This window comes from Phymastichus coffea, unplaced genomic scaffold, assembly GCF_024137745.1.
Source record: "Phymastichus coffea isolate CEN01 unplaced genomic scaffold, Cenicafe_Pcof_1.1 PCOF00132, whole genome shotgun sequence".
Classification (NCBI taxonomy): Eukaryota; Metazoa; Arthropoda; class Insecta; order Hymenoptera; family Eulophidae; genus Phymastichus; species Phymastichus coffea.
Window position 1 is genome coordinate 111,494 of NW_026706943.1, and position 21,743 is coordinate 133,236.

Consider the following 21,743-nt stretch of genomic DNA (forward strand, 5'->3'; position numbering starts at 1 on the left):
TTTCTCGTGAAAAATAAAAATGCCAGAATAGTAAAGATGAAATTAAGTTGATTTATCAGTAGAAGTTCTAAAAGAAAACGAGGCATAGGTATAAAAGTACACGTGACCAAAGGATGTTTCCTACTCGTTACCCGTACAGTGTTCCCCTTCCCCCCTTCCATAAAATATAGCGCCGGAACGCCTGCGCGAGATCTGCAGGTGGCGTAAGACCGGCGCATGCGTTCAGGTGCGGGGGGTGAGCGCGCGTAAGCGCTCAAACACTGCCGAATGGTGTAGTGGCGTGTAGTCGGCTTTTGCCGCTCGCAAGGTACACTCTTATTACGTCGGATCGTCAATATTTTGCTGTGACAAACGTTAATGATTAGGTTTTTTTCGCGCTCCCTGTTTCATTTTGAACTGACTCCCCCCAGAAAATTAGTCGCGTCACTTCAGTATTTCTAGTTTTCTTCGGAATATTGCTTCGAACGTCAGCGAGTTATGTTGCTACTATGTGATGTGTGTGATACTGTTGCAATTACAGTGAGACACGATGTTCATGTCGATGGCAAGAGTAACGAAGACAAACATGTCAAGGAATTGCGAAGGATTTGTTGAAGAGGTATGTACCGCACATTCTTATAAGCCTAATAGTCTGATAATAATGCTATTAACAAAACAGATGAAAAAGACAACTTTCAAATTACAAAAGTCAATTACTAATTTGTTAGTGTAATATACGATTAATTCTTGTTTTAATTTCTAATGAAATTATAAATTAAAATTAGTTTTGAACTCTATTCTATCCACTCATGTTAATATTGTTCACGCTGACAACTGATTGAATTTCAATTCAATTTATTTTATAAAAATATATTTAATGTATCACAAAGTACAAGGCCGTCACGAATGGAGTTTTATTTAGTACATCCATTGCATTTATATTTCAGACAGAATTTTTGAGTATCAAAGCGGATGAACAATATTTTATTTTTGAATAGAACGTGTCGTGATATTAATACATTCTAATAGATGTATGTGGGAAAATTCTTCTGTAGGAATATTTAATAACCATTGAGCAAAATATTTTTACAAAAATTTCTTTTATTGACAGAACTCCATTTCAATTATCTAGATTCAATTTTTATACGGTATGGATACCAAAGAGATGGAGATAAAAGTCATGCAATGAAATTAAAAAAAGAATTTAATATGATTAAAAAAGTTTATACATACTTTTATAGCGACTTAAAAATTGTCAAATTGTAGTTCATATTAGTTCTGTTACAACTTCATTTGGATTTTAAAAATTGCGAGACATTAAATTGAGATACTAAAATATAATGCTTTATAAAAGAATAGAAAACTATTTTTTGGGTCATTTAAATCAATAACAACGATGCAGATTCGCTTATACTTAGTACTATTAAATTTATTATTGCTAATGACTTTGTCGTTATGATAGATCTATTCTCAGGTGCAATATTCCGCTGATAGGGAGACTATATGTAATCATAAACGTTCTTCTTCTCTCTTTTTTACTGGCTGTTTTGTTACGATTCGCAAGCGCTCGGTCAGCAAAACTATTTTGAACAGCATAAGCCTGTTGCATATCAGCGGCATAGCGGCCTAATTTTTGTGGTATTCTAGGCAGATAAATTTCACTCAATGGATGTTCTTATGGATGTATTATATGAAATGTAGATTTGAGAGTTTTAGTTAATATTCATCCTTGCATAATTTGATAAAAAAAAATTTTAAAAGTAATAAGAAAGTAAACGGCATAAAATTCAAAAATATTCTGTTACTATGTTTTACTGTGTGAATCTACTATATTGCTCTCAATATGAAGTGCGATTGAATGAATTGGGGAATCTCCATGTCTCGAGTGGCATGGACGGTTAGTATTGAAAAATTCTTTGACAGTATATGAGCGAAGTCTGATTACAAGTTTGTTCCATCAAAAAGTATTCGGTATATTACATTTACAACGTTTTTAAACATTTGCAAGTATAATTATCTAGCTTTCTGTTTTATAAACTCTACTGTTTTTACTTCGAATATAAGAAATATTCCTACCAATTAACTAATGTAACAGAAGCCTTTTAAATCTATCAACCAAATTGTTTTCTGGCGTCGTTTCATTTAGTGATTTTATCAATGCCTGTTATATTCCGTTAGAGTTGGGACAGTTTACGTTTATTATTTCTTATCGATCCCATTGCAAATGTTATATCCATTGTAGTTATTATATTACCATTGTTCAATTAGTTTAATATAGTGTATACATATTCTTTATTTGCGAAATTCTTTCATAGATAAGTTATGAAAGTGAGCGATATTTTAACGCCTCATTATATATATATTTATAAACGTAAATAGTAATGACTTTATAACTTATTTTCTAGGATAATTGGGAAACCAAAAATGAAGAGAATTTCAATAAAATAAAAGAAAATATAAGAGTACCCACGCCAATCATCTACGACGGAGGGAATTTCGTATACAACGAAAATGAATAATTCCAATATACCTGGATTATTGCTTACAATAGGGATTTTGTTGCTCATGTATCAAGGTAAGTTTTGCACGTAATGGTTTCAACTGTATTTGAAATTTAATATAATTAAACATATAGTTTGATAGCAGTTTGATAACAGAATATTAAAGAAACCGAGGTGTATTTGAGGTCCGTAACTTATGAATCACTTATTTATAAAATATTTATTTCCATGATTAAAAGCAATTGCAAATAAATGTTATTGTAATCTCATAAAAAATGTTTTAAATTATTGCTAAATATTTCTTGTAAAAATCGACAATTCAACGATACAAGTGCGATCTATAGAAATATAAAAAACGCCATTGCTTTCTCAACGTATAAAACAGAGTTTATTTGAAAGAGTTAAAATGTATAACCACGCGCTTGAAAACAAAGCATCTGCATCTCTACTTTTCTGTGTGAGAGTAATTTTAATACCACAGACCTTGGATGAATTTAGCATAAATAAATAAAAGATGAGTTGCAAACAGTACGAGAAGATAGGTGTTGAGTAAGAGAGAGGGTGGGGGGAAAGAAAGACGAAGGGGAAAGATATCCTTTTTTTGATCTACCAGATATCGTCAATGATTTAAACTGAACTTTTATGCGATTAATAAGTTATATAAGAAAGAATGTTTCGCATGGGACTTCTTAAAAAATTATAAAAGGCAAATGTTACGTCATAACACTTTGTTTGCATGTGTGTATGTATGAGTGAATGATGATTTGCAGTGACATTCGGTAGCAACGCTTGCTGGACGTGGCTTGTTGCTCGTCACTCGAGTGGTTACCCACCATGACCTTATCAGTACCGCTAGAGCCTCTGAACGGCGAGGACGTTTTGGATTTTTATCCATTAAAATCATGGCCGTCCGTGTCCCTCAATGAAGACACAAACAACGTATTGTGTAACCCTCTTTCGTTTTATATCATAATTAAATTCTTTCGGGCAGATTCTTTGTCGCGTTTCGCGCTCTAAAATGAAATATATTTTTGTCTTTAAAATTGAAATCATGCTTCCGACATCGTTGAATAATATATGTTTACCGAGCATTTAAAATGTTGATTAATGCACGAGTGCATGTATAATCATAATTTCAATTGATTTCCTCAATGAAAATAGATTTAGTGCATATACTGTGAATGTGTCCGTTGCACTGTCACTTAGTGATTGTGAATAGTGTTAATTTTAATTTTAATATTTTATTTGATCATTCATTTTTTACAAAAATATGATTTTTTATGCTTTTTCCATAAGTGCATATTTGACAAATAACAGATATTAAAAATAAATTCTTGAGTGTCGATGCCACCTAAAGCATGGCAGTCTACTTCGGATTATAAGAACACAATTGTACAAAAAAGAATGTTTTACATGATACTTTTAAGCAGTCTGTAAAAGAATAAAGGAGTTAAGAAAAAAGTATAATTAGTTTTATCACAATATTTTTTACGTCAAAAGAAATTTTCATTTGCTAGATACATCTTTAAGTTATTCTACTACCTTAAATAAATAAAATATACTAAATTCCCACTAGATAAAATCTTAGTAAATTAATTTACTAATTTTGTCCTGAGCGTATATTCACTAATTATATTTAATTATAATTATGAAAAATAATTTTTGTAAATAAATTATATTTAATTCAATAATATTCAGTGCAGTTGAGCTTTTTAAATGGATAACTGGTAATTTTTATAATAATATTTAATAATTAAAAAATAATATTCATTATTCTAAATACAATGTAAATTTAAAGTTTTTTTTACCGGTTATGAATATTTAGTTTATGTCTGGATGTGTACACACACTAGATTTAGAAAGAATGTCTTATCAAAAATAATCTTTTCAGATATTTCACACCGATTTTTAATATCCTGTTTTAACGACGAGATTTTTATCAATTTGAAGTATTGCCGGAAGTTTCGGTATTTACAATATTTTTTATCAGTTTTTTTATTCGGAGTACTATTTATGAATAGTATGAAATATAAACAAAAAAAGGAATGAAAATCAAACACTTGTACTGCATTGAATAGTTTTTGAAAGAACTAATGAATGAACATGCAGGAATATGAAGCTTTTCATTTTGTTTCCACTTTATAATTAACTACAGTCGCTATAACAATATTTTCGTATTTTGAAATATCTGTATGAATATATTATTCGCATTTTGTGGAAAAAGCAGATACTGAAAATAGCCCGTTTGAACGTTTAAAAGTAGACGGTCACGTACTGCACTGTGTAGATTGAACTACGGCATATGAAGATAATATTAAAATTTAAACAAAAGCTACCTACAATTAAAGCATGAAGTTTGACATAGCTAAAATTTATTTTTGCTGGCTCTTACCAAAATATTAATTTCGGGATTCAGTATACAAGGGAACTCGCGTTTATGTGAATATTATAGAATTGAGAGGGAAAATTTGAAAGCGAATAAGTACTTTGAAAAGCGCTATTTTTATGTCTAACCAAACGCTTCATTTTCTTGAAAAGCGAAAAGCTGATGGAATGCGTGAAAGATGATTTGAAGTAATGAAGATCTCAGAACGATTTGAACGTAATGCCTCAGCCTGTTAGAGTTAGTTCAGCCAACGTGAAGTTTGAAGTGAGATAATAAGGCAAGATGTCATTTTCTGATAGTTGAATGCGACGAAAAGATGAGGTGTGGCAATTTTTTAATTGAAAGTGGCGTCCGTATCATTTAACCTAGGCTGAAAGCCTCTGGTAGCTCACTAATTGTATCCAGCTCACCTTTTTAGCAGCAAGCTGTGCTCGCGTTCCAGTCCGTGCTTTCCTTATTTTCGAGGCCTTTGCTTCCCTCGCCACCACCCCTGCCCCATCTCTCGACTTTCTTTTTATCTAGACGTGCACGACTTGGTCCGCCACGACGCGGCTCGCATTCGTTAAAGCCGCTGGCTTTGGCTCTGGTCGAAAAAGGGGAAGGCGGCACAGCACAGCGTCAGCGCGACGTCTCCGACGATGAAAGAAATTTTTTACTCGAGCCAACAAAAAACAGCAAGGAAAAAAAATTGAAACGCCAGATGCCACTAGCGTTTCTTCATTTCTCCGCTTTCTTGTCAGATGCTGCTTCATTTCGTTTAGTTATTTCCAAATCAATATATCTTCAGTTTAGACAAAATGTGCACGGCTATATAGCTGTGCTCATTTCGTATATACTAGCAAAAAGAAATTACGCCATTTCCTCTTAGCTTATTGTATTAGACAGAGTCTTTGTTGCGTGCTCAGGTGTTTGCAACTTTTTCACTTCTGTTTTTAACGTAATTGTTGAATTCCGAGAACCATAAAAATAGAAGAGGAGGAGGAATAAACTTTAAAGGGATGAACATACGAGATCATATTCCGCGTTTGGAATTTGAAGCAAAATACCGCGCTTTGATATGCAAAGCGTTGCAAGTTTGCACATTAAATCCAGATTTCATCATTTGCCGAAATTATTAAACTTTAGAGATGATTTTATCGAAAAACGTTACACGTTGGTTTGTTCGCAAATCAGAGCACGCAGTAATGATTATCGATCAGACGCTCACTTATTAGTGGCGCAGCACCGAAATAGCGGTCGTTTGTATATTGTTCCGGCTGCGGATGAAAGGCAGCAACAATCGGTTATTGTTATTATCGCCATTGAAAGCCGGCTGGTTTTAATCTAGCAGCTACGACCTAGCACTCGCGGCCCAGCACAAACACACACATCATCGGTGCACGCAGGCCGAAACAAATAGGCGTAGTGCTTGCCTGTGGCTGGTTGCAAGCTCTCCAGAAGCCAAGTCACGCCACCAGCCGGAAGTTTCTGCCGTTCGCTTCGCCTTTCTCTTATTCTCGTAGGTACACCTTTGCTCCCCTTTCCCCTGCACAACCCCTGCGAGGATCATAAAGACAAAAATCAGGAGCCTTATCGCGCTTCTGAATTTATCGCCATAACAACCGACGAGGGACACACGAGAGCTACTGCTGCCCCCCCCCTACCCCCTCCCGCTTATTCTTTCTGACCTCGGGCATCGAGCTCGCTCTCTTGCTGTACGTCTATATAAATGCGTCAGCCTCCGTGTGTCTTCAGATTGATCAACAGACGCCATAAGTCGCCGTTATCAGCTAGCAGCGAAGAACGACAAGGGCTAATGAATGCACATTTGTTATGAGAAAAGCCCAGACGACGATACGCACGAAGAAGACTCGCAGTTACTCGATTACCGATTCACGAGCTCTCACAAATGAATCGTTACAAAATGAACCGAATGAATCCAATCGAAATGGCGGGCACATGAAGCGCGCAACCGCATCCATAAATAACGCGCGGCAAAAACGACCTCAGCTAAATAATACTGGAAGTGCTTCGCTTCCAGCATAACGCGACCAGGGTAAAGCCTCACAGGTAAAGCCTCGAGAAGAATGAGAAATTTACGAAATGACTTTCGCATAGGAAATGGGAAAACTAAAGTACAGCATAAATAGATTCAGCGAGCTTCGGAATTAATGAACTCCGAATTCGGCGAGGCAACCTTCAGCTTTCAACGCTGATTAACGACGAAAAAATGGAAATCGGAATTCGAAATCGAGGGCCGCTGCGGCCGTGTAATCGCAATAAGAAATCTCGCTACATCAGTGCTTTGAGCAAAGCCAAGCGCGTACAGTCGCGTGACCAGCTGTTCTACAGGTTGACGTATATAAAAAGGATACGCGTAAACATGAGCCACCTGTCGAAAATCGCTTTCTCGCGCGACAAGAGAAAATAAAGAGCGCGAGAAAGAAAATCCTCGATGAGAGCCGACTCGTGCCTGAAGGGAGAAGGAGAGGGGAAGAAAATGTCCTGTCGGAATAATCGGACGCTGGTTCGAGCCGAACAATTCAATTACCCAAGTCCCGGGACGGCTTGCCCCATTCGAGTGCTCGGCTTCCAGCTAGTTTGCCGAATCCCTGGTTTTCGGGACGTGACTTTCGCCGATTCAGCCCCGTGACTCATTCGCACTTGTACGCCGATTTGCATCTTTCGCTTTCGTTCTTGCTCAGTTCTAGACTTTTTTCGTTCGCTCATAAACTATGCATTAGCCGCGCCTCCCCAGCCCCGCCCCCGGAGTCTGTTCCCTTATATCCGACACGCAACAAATGTTTATTTTACATCTTTTTTCTTTCGTATGCTTTCGCTTTCCGGTGGTTTTCCCAGCATCAATCTTTCAGCCTGCGTTCGAGTGAAACGCTCGAGGATTATGATTTTCCATTCGGAACACATCCGAAGCAGAGGCCGCCGCACTGTTAATAATTCTAGATTGACAATTTAAATATCAATTGAAGTTTAATGTGATTGTCAACGTGGTGGTCGCCCGTAGAGGTCGCATGTCCGCAGGCGGCTCGTATAAATTTCAAATATTTCACAAGCTTTTACTCGCCGTGCAGCAAAGTTTTAACGGTCGTAGCGTTTTCCGCAGCACGAATTTATGCGTCCCTGCAGATAAGTTGAAATTAAAACGCGAGGGGCTCGCTCTCTTCATCTCTCATCCTTTTTCACTGCTTTACGATGCGCATCGTCCTCTGACTTATGATACAAACCACTTTATATAGCCGTTCACATAAATCTTTACTTTTCAAACGTCAACTTTATTCCTAGCACATTTATACGCACCGGTTATCCGCTCGCTGTCGCAAACTTGCACTCGAGATAAAAGAATTTTTTCGCTTTGCTCTCGGCTGCATCGTCATTTGATTTATGCATCTATGCGAATGAGTCAAAATTGCTGATGTATTACCACATTATGGAACGCGCTAAACTTGAAACTAAAAAAGTTGCAAGTTACGTGAAAAAAAGGTTGGCATTACACGCGCGTTGGTTTCGCTGTTGGCTGCAAAAATGTCGAGCGGCATATCGCGAATGCGGAAAAGTCGCGCGCGCGAGCGAGCGTTCCGGAGCGATTGGAGCAGTGGCAAAAGTTTTAGGTACTCGGCGATTGGTTTTTCTTAGTCGAGAACGAGCGGCAGCCAGGCCAGATCGGAGTTGGGCTATAAGTCGCGCGCGTCTTCGGCGCAAAGTGGCACGAGCGAACGAGGCGCGAAAACTCGACTGGCGCTACTTTATAAAGTTGTCGCGCCAAGGCACTCGTTCGCCGGCTTTCTCACAGTCACGGCTACTCAAAGTCTAACTGGCGCGCGATTAATTCTCCAGCAGCAGGATCAAGCAGAGTATATATATATATGTGTGTGTGTGTGTGTGTGCGTGTGCGTGTGTGTGTAGCTGCTTCGGTTTCTTGAGAGATAGTGCCGCCGCTGCTGCACGCTCCGCTAACTTGAGCCTCCTATATACATCGCGAACTTGCTCGCCCGTTCATTTACTTGTGCACCGAGCTACCGCCTACATCAATGAGCTGCTCGTTCACGGTGGAAGATTCAGACCACTCGATTCAATTTTACTTGCATCCAAGCTTTTCTAATTTTACCTCACGATCGTTTTTCACTTTCAGCAGGCTCACTCTGATTGTTAGCCAAGTGTTATTTTCGCAAAAACTCGCTGATTTATTCTCTGCAAGCTGAAAGTCTATTTAGTCTTTATTTTTTATACCTTTGTCGGTATTGCGCATCCAACTAGAGAGACTACACGTATGAGAAAAGAATAACAGAATTTAACAGAACATGAGTGATTATTGTTACTACACAATAGGATTGGCGTTGTAGGTCGAAAGTCTTGAAGTACTCACAGTTTGAACTACATTTTTCGAACGTGGGAGCAAATAAGATGTATGCCTACGAAAGTATTTTTTTTTTTAGTTAGAAACAATGGATTGGTGTCGTTGCATCGAGCTGCTCTGAACTATTTCCTCGGAATAATACTTGAAGCGAGCGTAGGCTCTTTGTTTGTCGCATCATTCAGAAGGGTAAAAGAGTACCGAAAAGATGTGTTACTATTCTTGCAGCAAATCGCGCGCGCATGTGGGAGGCACGTGTAGGTGTGTCCTCTTTCAGAGCTAACACTCTTCCTTTTCTTTGTATGTTGCAGTCGGTGCTCTAAAACTACTCGAGATAAGCGTTCCGCCGTACCTCCGGAGAGGTGAGTCTGCGCGTCTCGAATGCAGGTAAGAGGGCAATTCGTCCGCCTTTATTTCTTGCGTCTTTGCTCCATTTTTTACAACTGTTAACATGCATAAACGTTCATTTTTCTTTTATTCTGCAACAACTTCACTTTTCCCACGGAACCTTGCGTTTTATTAAATAACTTGATGTTTCATGCTAAATTATTTTACCGTAAAACGTGATGTTCATTCTTTTTCATGTATTAGGGATATTTTATTTATTTACAGATTCTAATAGAACATCGGTTTACTGCAAATTCATAATGTTATTTGTTATCAATCAATACTAAGTATGCACGATGTGTATAAAACGCTTATTCTATATGAGCCGCCGACGCTATCAAGAGTACGTGTTTGCGGTAATTAAATAACACGGTCAGATCGGTCATATTTTACCGTACGTCTATACGTTTGAACGGACGGAATAAAAATAAAATGAAAAAAATCGATACCCAGCGGAAATCAAAGGTGCGCTATAATATTGGCTTTCATCATTGTGCCGTATAGCATTTCAATGGTTTCCGAATGGAAGATAGTCGCGTAGAGTACCCTTAGTCGTTAGAATCTTCATTGAGTTGATCTACCTATTTCAAGAGACGGTTAACTTACTTTCAAAGTAAAAAAAATAACACATTGATAAAAAATTATGATTTGGTTTGTTAACAATTATTTCTGAATTTCATAGCTCGATTAGATTTCGATAATCAAAGAGATCCGATTCGCATAAAGTACATCGATGCGGAGGGTAAAGAATGCCACGAAGGTGGTTGAGGGCGAAGGGAGGGGTGGAAGTTGAGAAATTTGGTGTTCACGTGCCGCTCGTCTATCTTGGCGTTATCTTTACGAGATAGCTTCATTTATTGAGCGAAGTGGCAGTGTTCGGTACACGTCGATGCGACTTGACGCCGACGTGGCATGTCTCGAATGACATCGTGACTGACATACAGGCGAGCCGTCTTATGTGATTCTTTACAGGGTTTTACTATCCGCCACGTTGCCTTCTTCTCTTGCTTTGCTGAATTTTGCTTTCATGCCCGCCGCTTACGAGCGACCTTTAATTAACGGATATCTCGTGTTTATACGTGCTTTCTCATTATCTTTCCCATCACTTCTCGAAGGGAAAGAGAATGGATTCCTATAGAATATCTGGAACCTCGACTAGTAACGTTGACTCTTCTCTGTGGCGTGTAAAAATATTTATTTCGTGCTGTGAAATGTTATAACTGTAAATAGACTACAGGAGTATATACGGGGTAACCGAGAAGACTGATGTTCGATCCGACGTCCGCAGGATTATAGAAGCACAATGAGAAGCTTGCGTCGAGTCGACTGGAGAAACTACTAATTAACCGATATCCTGTTCGCTTGAGAGCAACTTGTTAATTAGCTTCCAAGCGCCAAAGTCTAGACAAATACATAAGGCTCCTTCTCGAACTGTGTATATGAGCATTGTTAATGTTTGTTGTATGCACGCTTCGCCTGCAACTATTAACTCTCATCTTTTGATTCAATAGCCATTTTTTGTCTACTAACTAGTGTGGGTTAAAATTACATTTTCAATTAGAATGTCTGTCACGTCGTTCATGCAGAGTAATTCATTTACTGAACATAAATTCTGAACAATATGTGGCAAAGAAACTTGTTGAAAACTGACGTTCGACTAAATAAAGCGCATATAACGCAGTGCGCATGTTCAGCTCTATTGAGATCGAGTACATATTTGCGAGAGAGAAATCGGAAAAATATATATCGCGATACTTGTCCGATAATCGATCTCGCACCTCTTCAGACATTTCTTAAGTGTCTACGTTGCTCCCCCTCTTTTTTCCAGCTTTCTCTCTCTCTCTCTCTCTCTATCTCTCTCCTTGCCAGAGCAGTGCCAACTCTGCAGTAATATCTCTGCAGAGATTTCCGTCTAGCCTCCAGCTCTTATTCAGACGCGTCTTGCATTCCGCCATAAAAGCAAAGCTTATAGCGGTGAAAATGGTATTATTGAAAAAATCTAGTCGAGGCATATAGAATTTTCCCGCTTTCTTGCTTGTATTTTGCCTTTGAGACGTTTAATTGATCCTGACCAGCTAACCAGTTCGAATCGCGTTCACTCGAGACTGCTCGTTAAGCAAGTCTTTATCAGTTAGCTACGTCTCGAAGAAAAGAGAAGTATAGTTGGAGTGAGACGAGCAGAGCTCGACTACGAGTGAACGTCGATTCGAAGAGATGAACGGAGAGTTGCTAAAGATCGCGCTCGATAGCGAACCGAGATAGCAGAAACGAAAGAAGGGAATCCCGTAGGAGGCGGCCCTCTGCAAATGAGCCGAGGGATGCAAATCAAACCCAAGTTGTGCGCAGAGGAACGTCTCTCTCTCTCTCTCACTCTCTCTCGAAACCTCAGCGGCAATCCCTTTCCCCGGCTGTGAGCGCAGCCAGCTACCCCCTGGGTACGAATGCCGCGCGTCACTGTTTCGCGTCGGCAGCCGGAGCGCGAATACGTCAGCCTCGTTATTACGCTTACGCCATATTATTGCTCCTGACAGCGAGCGCAGCGCTCTATGGTCCTCTGACACTTGACGGGGCCTCTTGCTCTATCAGTGTCCTGCTTGCTTTATCCATGCCACTCACCCCCCCCCCCCCCCCCGGCCCCGCTACTTCTTCTACTTCTACTTCTTCTTTCACTTCTACTTATCCACTCTGACTGTTCAAGACCCGGTGAACTTTTGTTAAAATTCTGACTTTTGTTTCAACCCTCTTAGAATATCGTCGAGTGCCCTCCTAATAAGTTACAGCGATCCATCAGCCGCGAAGAAGCCATAACGCCATTGATTTTATTCACATTATAGCACGCATCAAATGATCAAAACACACTTTGAGAGGCTTTTAAGCAACAACAAAATATTTCATTTCCAAACTGAAATATATTGCTATTTAAAAGAGATCGGTTAATTCATTCGGTTTGATTTATTATTTTCACGCGTTAGTAGCTCCGCTCAACACCACTTGAATATTAATAACAATATCCTCACATTGTGGAATTCGTTCAAATATTACCCTCATCAATATTTGATGAATGAATTGGTAGATACAATCACTTGCAATTTTAAAAAGTTTTACGATCCCCTCATTAAAAATGCAAACCCGTGTTTTCTTACTTATTCACTGTTTTCAATCTGCTATCTACGCGCGCGTATTTATTTTTTTCAGCCTCCCCGTCGCGATTCTTTGAGAGGATCTGGCTGCGGGTTGCTCCTTTGGGGATAAACGCTACTAAAATGAGTTACGAACGGAAGAATAAAGCAGGAGAAAAAGAACACCGATAGGTGCAGCGAGAGAAGGAAAGAGTGAGAGACCGCGTCGGGGATTGACGAAATCGAATATTTCCAATGGATTCGCACGCTGACTCGCTCCTTTGTTTTTTACCATCTTGCTGTTTTTTTCATTTTACAACTACGCGTATAGCAGGAAGGTTTACTGATATTTCGATATAACTTATAAAAGTAAATATATATGTGAAAAGTCAGTGCTGAGTTGATTCACAATCGAAATGACGTGTAGTCGGTCATGAATTTCGATAATTAAAAATTAAACAAACCACATTGATGAGCAAAATTCCATCGAATCAGGTATAACAAACAGCTTTGATGATGTATCCTTTTGAATTTCTTTTCGTGAAATTGCAGATCGCGAATCATTAACGTGGATTATGAGAAAATAAACATTGCAGTCGTTATTCAAGCCATTAGGCATTTCGCTAATTAATCAGCTGCAACATTGGCTATATTGAAATTTGAATAAAAACGGATTTACTAACGAACTACTTTGATTCTTTCTCGTTATAGGTACAACTGTATTTCCCATCAATCGCGTTGTAATTCATACGGTTATGTAAACGCATATAGTTGAGCCACGAAATAGCTTTGATTTACTATTACAATGATTATGTTCTGATATTATTGCATGTTTGAATTATATATTTGTTAAAAATTTCGAAAACCATATTGGAACTATTGCTCAGATAACAATTATCAAACCTCCGGATCTACTGCTAGTTACCATTATCAGTATGCTTTTTCTAAGAGTATAAAAATCTTCGCATATCAGAAACACTTCATTTTTCATAAAAATTAAAATAAAATCAAGAGTTTCTATGTCAACTGCGTGGATTTATAAATTTAAACAATGAGAGAATTCAAATCCAAAAGTCCCAATGTATACGAAGCTTCGCTATATACTTCTATATTTAGATTCATAGTTGGCGAAAAAAGTGTGTCTTAAAATAATTTAACCTAAATTTCAGATCGGATGAACTTTTAGCGATTAAATTTCATTATGCAGTTCGATATCTCTTAACAATTTTTAAAATAGTTAAAATTTTTATCTCGTATGATCGACGGAAAGTCATGCTTAAAGAATATTTATCGGCGTGCTCGAAACGTCCAGCTGACATGTTGCCTAGTTCAGATCTGATGCTCGTTGAAAGTAATTGTTTGCGATAAGTATTACGCACTCTGTGCTTGCAATTTTCATTCAATCTACTTGCGCGTAAGTGTGACCATATAATAATCACGGTTTTAATTAATTCGACAATTATTCAGCAGTGACGGCTAGCTTTAGAAGTTGTATGCAGATAATCCGCGCGAAATTTGTACGCGAGCAAATTGCTGCACGCCGTTGGACGAAAAACAAGCGAAAATTCTAGCGGGAATCATCTCGGTAATCGGTACAGGGAGTGGAAATTGGACGAATGGCTCGAGAAATACCGCGCTAATAGAGATATCTCGCCGATGAAATTCGCTAAACTCGAATGAAACTTGGCGAAACAGCCGTAATGGCAGCGTCAATGCGGGTAACTGGAGGCTGCTCCTCCTCTCCACTCCTTCGAGTGGTCAGTCTCGAATGCAGCGTCTCGCGGCGATTAGAATTCCACGCTTCGAGTATTACGGCTGAGGCAACGCGAACGCGCGCAATGGAATACCGATTGCTCTCTAGCTCTTGACAGAGAACAAAGCGCAAAGCTCAAGCAGCCACTATGCTATTTCCTCTCTCTCTCTCTCAAGACCAACAATCACCAGAATTCAAGCACTCATTCATCTCGCCATCATTTTAATAACTCAGATAGTAACAATTGACAATCAATGCCGAAGTAAGTTTCGTTAATCGTGCATATAATAACCGGACTATCGAAATGCAAACACTACCAACGACTACCGCTAATCTCTCACTTTTGGTCACCGGTTGAACATACGCGAGGATAAATTCTCATATCATTCCAAAATCGTTAACACGTATATTACAAACATTCGGCTTTTTGCAAGTTTTGCAGCAAATAATACAATAAAATAGTCAAAGGTACAAGGTTCACTCCACGTGATTGGATAATAGATATTGGTTAAGTATCAAAGGCGCTATAGCTGTATGTATATTGTTGACGATTGAATTACCAATAGACATCTGACCTGGAGGCCGTCGGCTCCTTACGTAAGTATTATATCGAATTTCGTTGTCGCGGCAAAAGCTTCATTTCAGAGGCCGATGCCAAATAATAAACTGCAGATTCCTTCCCTCCCTCCTCTTGCCAGTAGCCTGGAATATCCTACAGACAGTTATTACGATGACGCTTTACCTCGTGCTTCGGTTTATATCGATCGATACTCTTCATTTTTGTTGATTAAATTCAAGCTTTGCTGTGTAGCGTCACAGGATAGATTTAATGGCAGTGTACTCGTAATTTTGAACGTCCATATATCATCGCTAAAATAAAACCAGTCGTTTACGGCATCACGCCGTTGATCGTGCAAATTATGGATTTTTATATTATTAAACAAGGTATAACAATTTGTATTATTGCTTTCTGTTGCAGATACGACTTGGAATCGGATAAGCTGTATTCAGTAAGTTGGTACAAGGATCACGAGCACATCTACAGCTATCTCCGCAAGTCTGGCACGAAAAAAGCTTTCACGGTGGAAGGAGTCAAGATAGACGTGAGTAAACTTATATCTCATTGAGCGCAAGACAGAAGAGCGCGCGGCAGCTTGGCTAACGATTACTCGCGGTGGAAAAACCTCGGAAAATAGCTGCGGGCGAAGGAGTCCACGAGCGCGGTGGTAGCTCAGGGTCGAGAGTACCCTTTGAAAATTTATCCTGAATAAAAGCGGTCGCGCGTTACGCCTTGGTAAGCTCTCAAAATTCCAAGCTTTGCAAGTGACACAGAGACGACGACGCTTACAAAGCTGTCGCGCGCGAGGGCTTGCGCGCGCGTAGATCCCCCTTGTGTGACCGCACAGTGGGATTCCGATTACCACGGAGGTCACACACACAGTTACTGCTGCTTACGCCCAAGCAACTCGACAAAGTACGGCCCAAGGCTTGATCTATACTCGACGATTTCGCGGCAGTCCATAGCTACGTAACGTAGCCCGCAAACGAAAGAAGCATCCAGCGCGCGCGACTTGAATGATTTCCAGCTGGTCTGCCTCTCATCTGTTCTTTGAAGATTGATGGGTCGACTACGAGCTTCGATTACTTCCTTCTATCTCCGGACTCGAGCTTCTTTTATTTCGGGCACACAACCTATCCTGCGCGAGATCCGTAATGGATGTGCTCATCAAAATATTATCGCATCCGAGCAAATCACTCCGTGGTGAGCGCAGTGCTGTTTGTCTTAATGTTTTATAAGGCGTTCGTCGGGAGCGACGCCTTCCCTTTAAATTTTAACCAATTCTGAGTCTAATAACGTAGCAAAGAAGATATTATTTCAATGATGTATTTTAGTCATGAAACGTCGTAGTAGCTCGCAAGATCGATTCCCTTGGTTGCCAGTGCGCTTATCGATCTGTCCGGGTACCGCACAAACGAACGCTCGTTTGCACCTCCCATAGCCAAGCTGAATAGCCTTCTCGGCTTTGCGTCTTTGTGACTCAAGCGGGGTGTTACTCTTTGACTTCGAGATCAGCAGCACCAACAGTAGCAGCAGCAGCAGTTGGCGTTGTGCAATTGAATGTTGCGCGGCTGAAATCAGTATCAAGAAGCCGAAGCACTTGCGCGCACAGTCAGTGACATTAGTCTGCGTCTAACCGTTATAGGCACAAATATAATTAGTAAGAGGTCCATTGCCGAGGCGAGATTGCACAATTGCTACTGGCATTCCAAATGAAACCTAGACGCTTCGAGGAAGCAAGCAGTTCGTAGCGATAAGCTTATACAGCTATATGCATGAGCAAAGCAAGGCAGTCGAGAGAAAGAGGGAGAGAGAGTTGAAAGCATTTCGTAGCAGAGATTGCTAATTGCTTATAACTGGGTTATTCATTAGACTGAATCGATCGATTGTTGCCGCTCTCATCTTGGCTCGGCCAAGACCGAGCTTGCGTGATTATATTAAGCCATCGTGATTTCTCCCAATCACCTCTCCTCTCGTTTTATCCGCCAGCATTCACTCGACATTACGAGCTGCTAAAACCCCTCGCGATTGCGCAAGACAATCCTAAGCTTTGCCAAATGTACCATATCTATGCGCCGCACGACTCTTTAATCTCTCGCTAATCGAATGCTGTAACCCAGCCATTTGCATGCACTCGCCTACCTCGAGTCATTGCCCACTAAAGAAAAACAATCATTCTTCCCGGAGGAATACCAAAGCAGTCCAAATGCAGCGTTTCGCTGAAACAACGTCAAAGTAGCAAAAGTATGAAGTCGATTTTACTCCCTTTGTCCCGGTAAGTGAGCGAAAGAAAGAGGGCGATGTTTCAGACCAAAGTAGAGAAAGTTAAAAGATGCACGCGGGCTCGAAAAAAAAAGATAGAAAAGAGATAGAAAAGAGTTTTCACAGCGATAACAATTGCAAGAAACTTTTTCTTCTTTCAGTTCTTGCTTGCCTTTTTTTCCTTGACGCCTTTACTGAATTGCTTTGGTGTCCATGATTCTTCCTTTAATGCTAGTTCGTAAAACAATGTGCCGAGCCTTGACTAAATGATTCTCTGTGGATTATCAAGCTTTATACCTTATAATACTTATAACTTTGCCAGCAATACTCGTAACTTTTCATTAATTCAATTTTTTCACGCGATTTACCAAAAGTTATTAATCGCCTGCAGTGAGATTTTATCAGTCACCAGTCCAATAACCACAACGAATAAATTCAATTTTTGCGAAATACGACATTTTTTTTGCAAACATAGGGAAAAAAATGGATCCTCAGCATTACAATGCATTCAAAGCGCGCTTCATAAAAAGTAAACTTCTTGTACCAGCCGAAATTTTAAGAATGAAACTAATTTGAATGCCAAAGCGTGCTGATGTAAAACAAATTGGAAGCGATGATAATTTTGTGAGCAGAAAGTAAAGTATTGATGCTGGATATAACCTTCCGCGGGATGACAATATTTTTCTTAGCTTCAATCGAGACGGCACCGAGCCAATAACCCAACTTTCGATCTCGAGCAGCGTGCCCTCCAGCGTAAGTGCGTGAAGACGAAAATAGAACGAAACTTTAGGGGAGTTGCTAGCGCGTATACTCGCATCCCTTGGTTTTTCAACGGCTTCCGATATGCAAATAACCAGACTCGTCGTCAGCTCTTTTGTTTTTTTTTTTTTTCAAAATCTCATTCTATGATAAAAGTTTCGATGTTCGGAATGGTAAAAATCATGTTTACAGGATACATATAAAGATATAGGAGTCCTTCCGACCTTGCGTAAATTCATTGGATAGAAAATAGCCAATTTTATAAATAGCATTGTGTGTTACAGATAGAAACGTTTAACTGTGTTACAAGGAATTTATAGATTAGAGATTGAATTGGTCGGAAATTGCATTGAGCTGTCGTGTGATTTCTCCACTAGCTGGCAATAGTAGAATACATGCCAGAACGGTATAACGATTACTTACGGTGGAAAAACCTCGGAAAATAGCTGCGGGCGAAGAAGTCAACGAGCGTATACATGGATATAGCGCAGCAGCAGAGCGTGCATAAGTGAATCGAATATCATCGACGTTTTCCAGAGTCACTTGCTTTCAGTTTGCATCTTTATTGGCCAATGCAAGCAAAACTTGCGTATCAAGAATTGCGGTAGAGAGTCGCATGCGAGTAGGCACGATATAACTACGAAACAGCGACAGCGCATGATACTTTATACGCAGTAAACTGACGATTTTAGCCACTGTACAAATTATAAACTTATTTTTTCACTAACACGTAATCAATTGGTAATCAATTGGTGCTAATTAAGACTTTCGTTTTAATTAGCAAAATGTTTCAGATTATCGACGCAGTTTTGAAAAAATTATCTAGGCTATGCGATTTTACACATGTATTGTTTGGGCTTTTGCGTAAGACCGAAAAATTCGTCACCTTGTCGTGCATACATAATACATACAATAAGTTATTGATAATATCTTTCATCTGGAAGATTATCTTTCTAGATCTAGATAACTATACTGCAAGCTGCACTACTACATGTATCTACTGCTATGTATATGAGTCGGACTGGTGTTCATAATACTTAACCTAATACGTGGAGTCGAGAATTGGAGTGGAATCAAATGTTCATTTTGTAAAAGACAAATACGAGCGCATAATACATATATATGAATCTATAATCTTAGATCAGTGAGTGAAATTTCTTGCTCTCATAGCACATCGTTTTAGAAAGGAGAACTTCATTCTAGACTATAAAACCTAGAGATAGTTCCAAAATGATTATTCTTACAGCTGCATACAAGTGGTTAGGAACTGTAATGAAAATTATTTTTACGAAGCGCCAACTTTCTGTCGAACCCATCGATACAAATAGTTCAAAATTGGCGCTTCGTATAAGCAATTAAAATTACAATTTCTATGCACTTGCATGCAATTATAAAAATAATCATTTAGAAAATATGTATCTCTAGATTTTTTCAGCCTACTACTATAATGTTGTATCTTTTTAAAAGATAAAAAACGGAAATTCTTATTAGTCGAGATAGCAACCTAATGAAATTTCCATTCGATAAGTATTCATCGGAAGTGACAGATAAGAAGAATTAAAACAAAAATTTACTTTCTCTTGAAAACGAACTTAGTTTAGTTGAAAGCTTTCTCAATTTTTAAACGTTTAAAAAATGATTACAAGAATAATAAGTAGTAATACGTATTATTCTTGTAATTTAAGGCTGAATCATCTAAATTATTGTTCCCGCACACCAATAGAGCAGAATACCAGTTGCGAAAAAGCTGAGTAGCTGGATGTTAAGACTCGGATCGTTTTCACGCTCTAATTGCAACTATAAAGGATGTAATAATACACAAGCTTTTCTACTGAGAGAATTGCTAAGTATTACCCGGACCATAATAATAGAAGTGAGCTTCTATTCGCCAGTCAGGTTTGCTAATAAGCAGTTCATCTTGCTACAAAGAAGATATTTTTTGTTCGATAGCAAATTATAAAACTCATTGTACTCGAGTAGACGAAATTCAAAATGGTTTCTAAGAGATAATTAGGTCGCAGAATTTTCCGCATGAAATCCGTGGCTGAAAAAAGAAAATTGGGAGCTGGACTTTAGCGGGGCTGCATTGGCAAATGGATGTTTGCATGTCGACGATTATGGGGAGAGGCCGCAATTAACTTCTTCCTGTAGTCAAAGGAAATTATAAATTAATTGAGCTATTCTATTGAGATTGATGAGGTCTGGATGCCGAGGAGAGAAATTTACGCGAGCACGATCCAGGCACAGCTCGAGCAGATTTTGATAGTTACCGAGCACACAACCACAAGAGAAAGCAGCTACTTCCAAGCACCTTCCGCTCATCGGGCCGATATTGATCTATGCAGTTGCCCTCTATTCCCCTCCTCACCAACATAAATACGTGTACACATACACACAAACACATACATACACACGCACACGCTTACACATCAACGAATAATAACTAAGGCGGCTCGCACGAGAGTTACGCAGCTTTATTACCAGGCAAGCATCATGCTTCGGCCACGGCCATTCACGTTGCATCTCCATGCGCAGTTCACCCTCGGTCGGGAGCTTTCGAATAACGGAAGTCGTTGCACTTTCGAGCCTTGCAGTCCTTTGCTCACGGTCTACGTTGTCACTCTGTCCATCTGCGCATCCAACTTGAAATAAAGCGCATTTTTTTATGTCGTTCCATGATGTAACCATTTTTCATTATTATTACTATTTTTGCAACTCTACGGGGGCTATGCGTCAACAGATACATTTAATCCGCGTATACATTTCAATTAATTCAAATTTCTTTACTGTAATCATCAAATTGAACAGTTGTTCGTGCATAATATATAAGTTCTTTCTCATGATCGAGCATTAAAGTATTTATTTTTATTACTATTTCTTGTTTATTTTGTTATCCATGTTGTGACTGAATATTAATATCACGTCTACATGTTTTAAAAATCTCCTTTCGTAATCTTTGCTTCTAGAGCTTTCTTATTAAACATTTAGATGACAGTAAGATAGTAGAATTCATTTAAAGCTGCATAATTAATAATGTATTTGAGCCTTTTCGAAGACTTCACTTTTATAGAACACTCGATATCAATATTATATATTACTTTTTTTAGAAAATCTTGTTCGATGCATTTTTTGCAAAACGTGGACGAGATAATTTTCAGTAATGAGTAATCCTTACGACTCATTTAGAGTTTCCAAAAAGAGATTCCCTACACTAACATTTGCATTTCACTTCGCAAAGTGAGTACTTATTCACAATCGTCCTTGAATTCGGTTTTACAAGTTGTTTCGTGCAGTTAATACAATCCAGTTTTAAGTATTTATCTTATGTTCAATAAATTATATAAGCAGAGGCTTTCTACATAAAAAGATAGCGTACACTGGACAATGGATATCGGACGTGTACCGAGATTATATCCACATAAAAAACTAAGAAGAAAACAATTAAGAACTTTTAAGAAAACAATTATTATGGGTGGAAATATCAAAATTGGTCACTTGACAATATTGATAGATTGATTTTATATTTGACAGATAGCGGTTCTTATTTGATGGACTGAATTTATTATTAGTCTAAATATACCGAGTGAAAAAAAAGCAACAACAACGATTTCGTTAAAGTAAATTGAAAATAGCTCTGCGAGTAAAATGCCAGGAAAAAAAAGAGAAAGAGCTAAATTTCATTTTATTTGA

General features: G+C 38.8%; 1 protein-coding gene across 1 annotated transcript in view; it reads left to right on the top strand.

The window, feature by feature from the left end:
- The first annotated feature begins 301 nt into the window (after positions 1-301).
- The window catches only part of LOC131671659 (cell adhesion molecule 3-like), a 34,172-nt gene continuing 12,730 nt past the window's right edge, over positions 302-21,743 (top strand). Inside the window, exons 1-4 of the mRNA XM_058948268.1 lie at positions 302-598; positions 2,385-2,554; positions 9,526-9,601; positions 15,453-15,576. Coding sequence (XP_058804251.1) covers positions 2,491-2,554; positions 9,526-9,601; positions 15,453-15,576 — 264 coding nt within the window. The 5' untranslated portion in view covers positions 302-598; positions 2,385-2,490. The remainder of the gene's footprint in view (positions 599-2,384; positions 2,555-9,525; positions 9,602-15,452; positions 15,577-21,743) is intronic.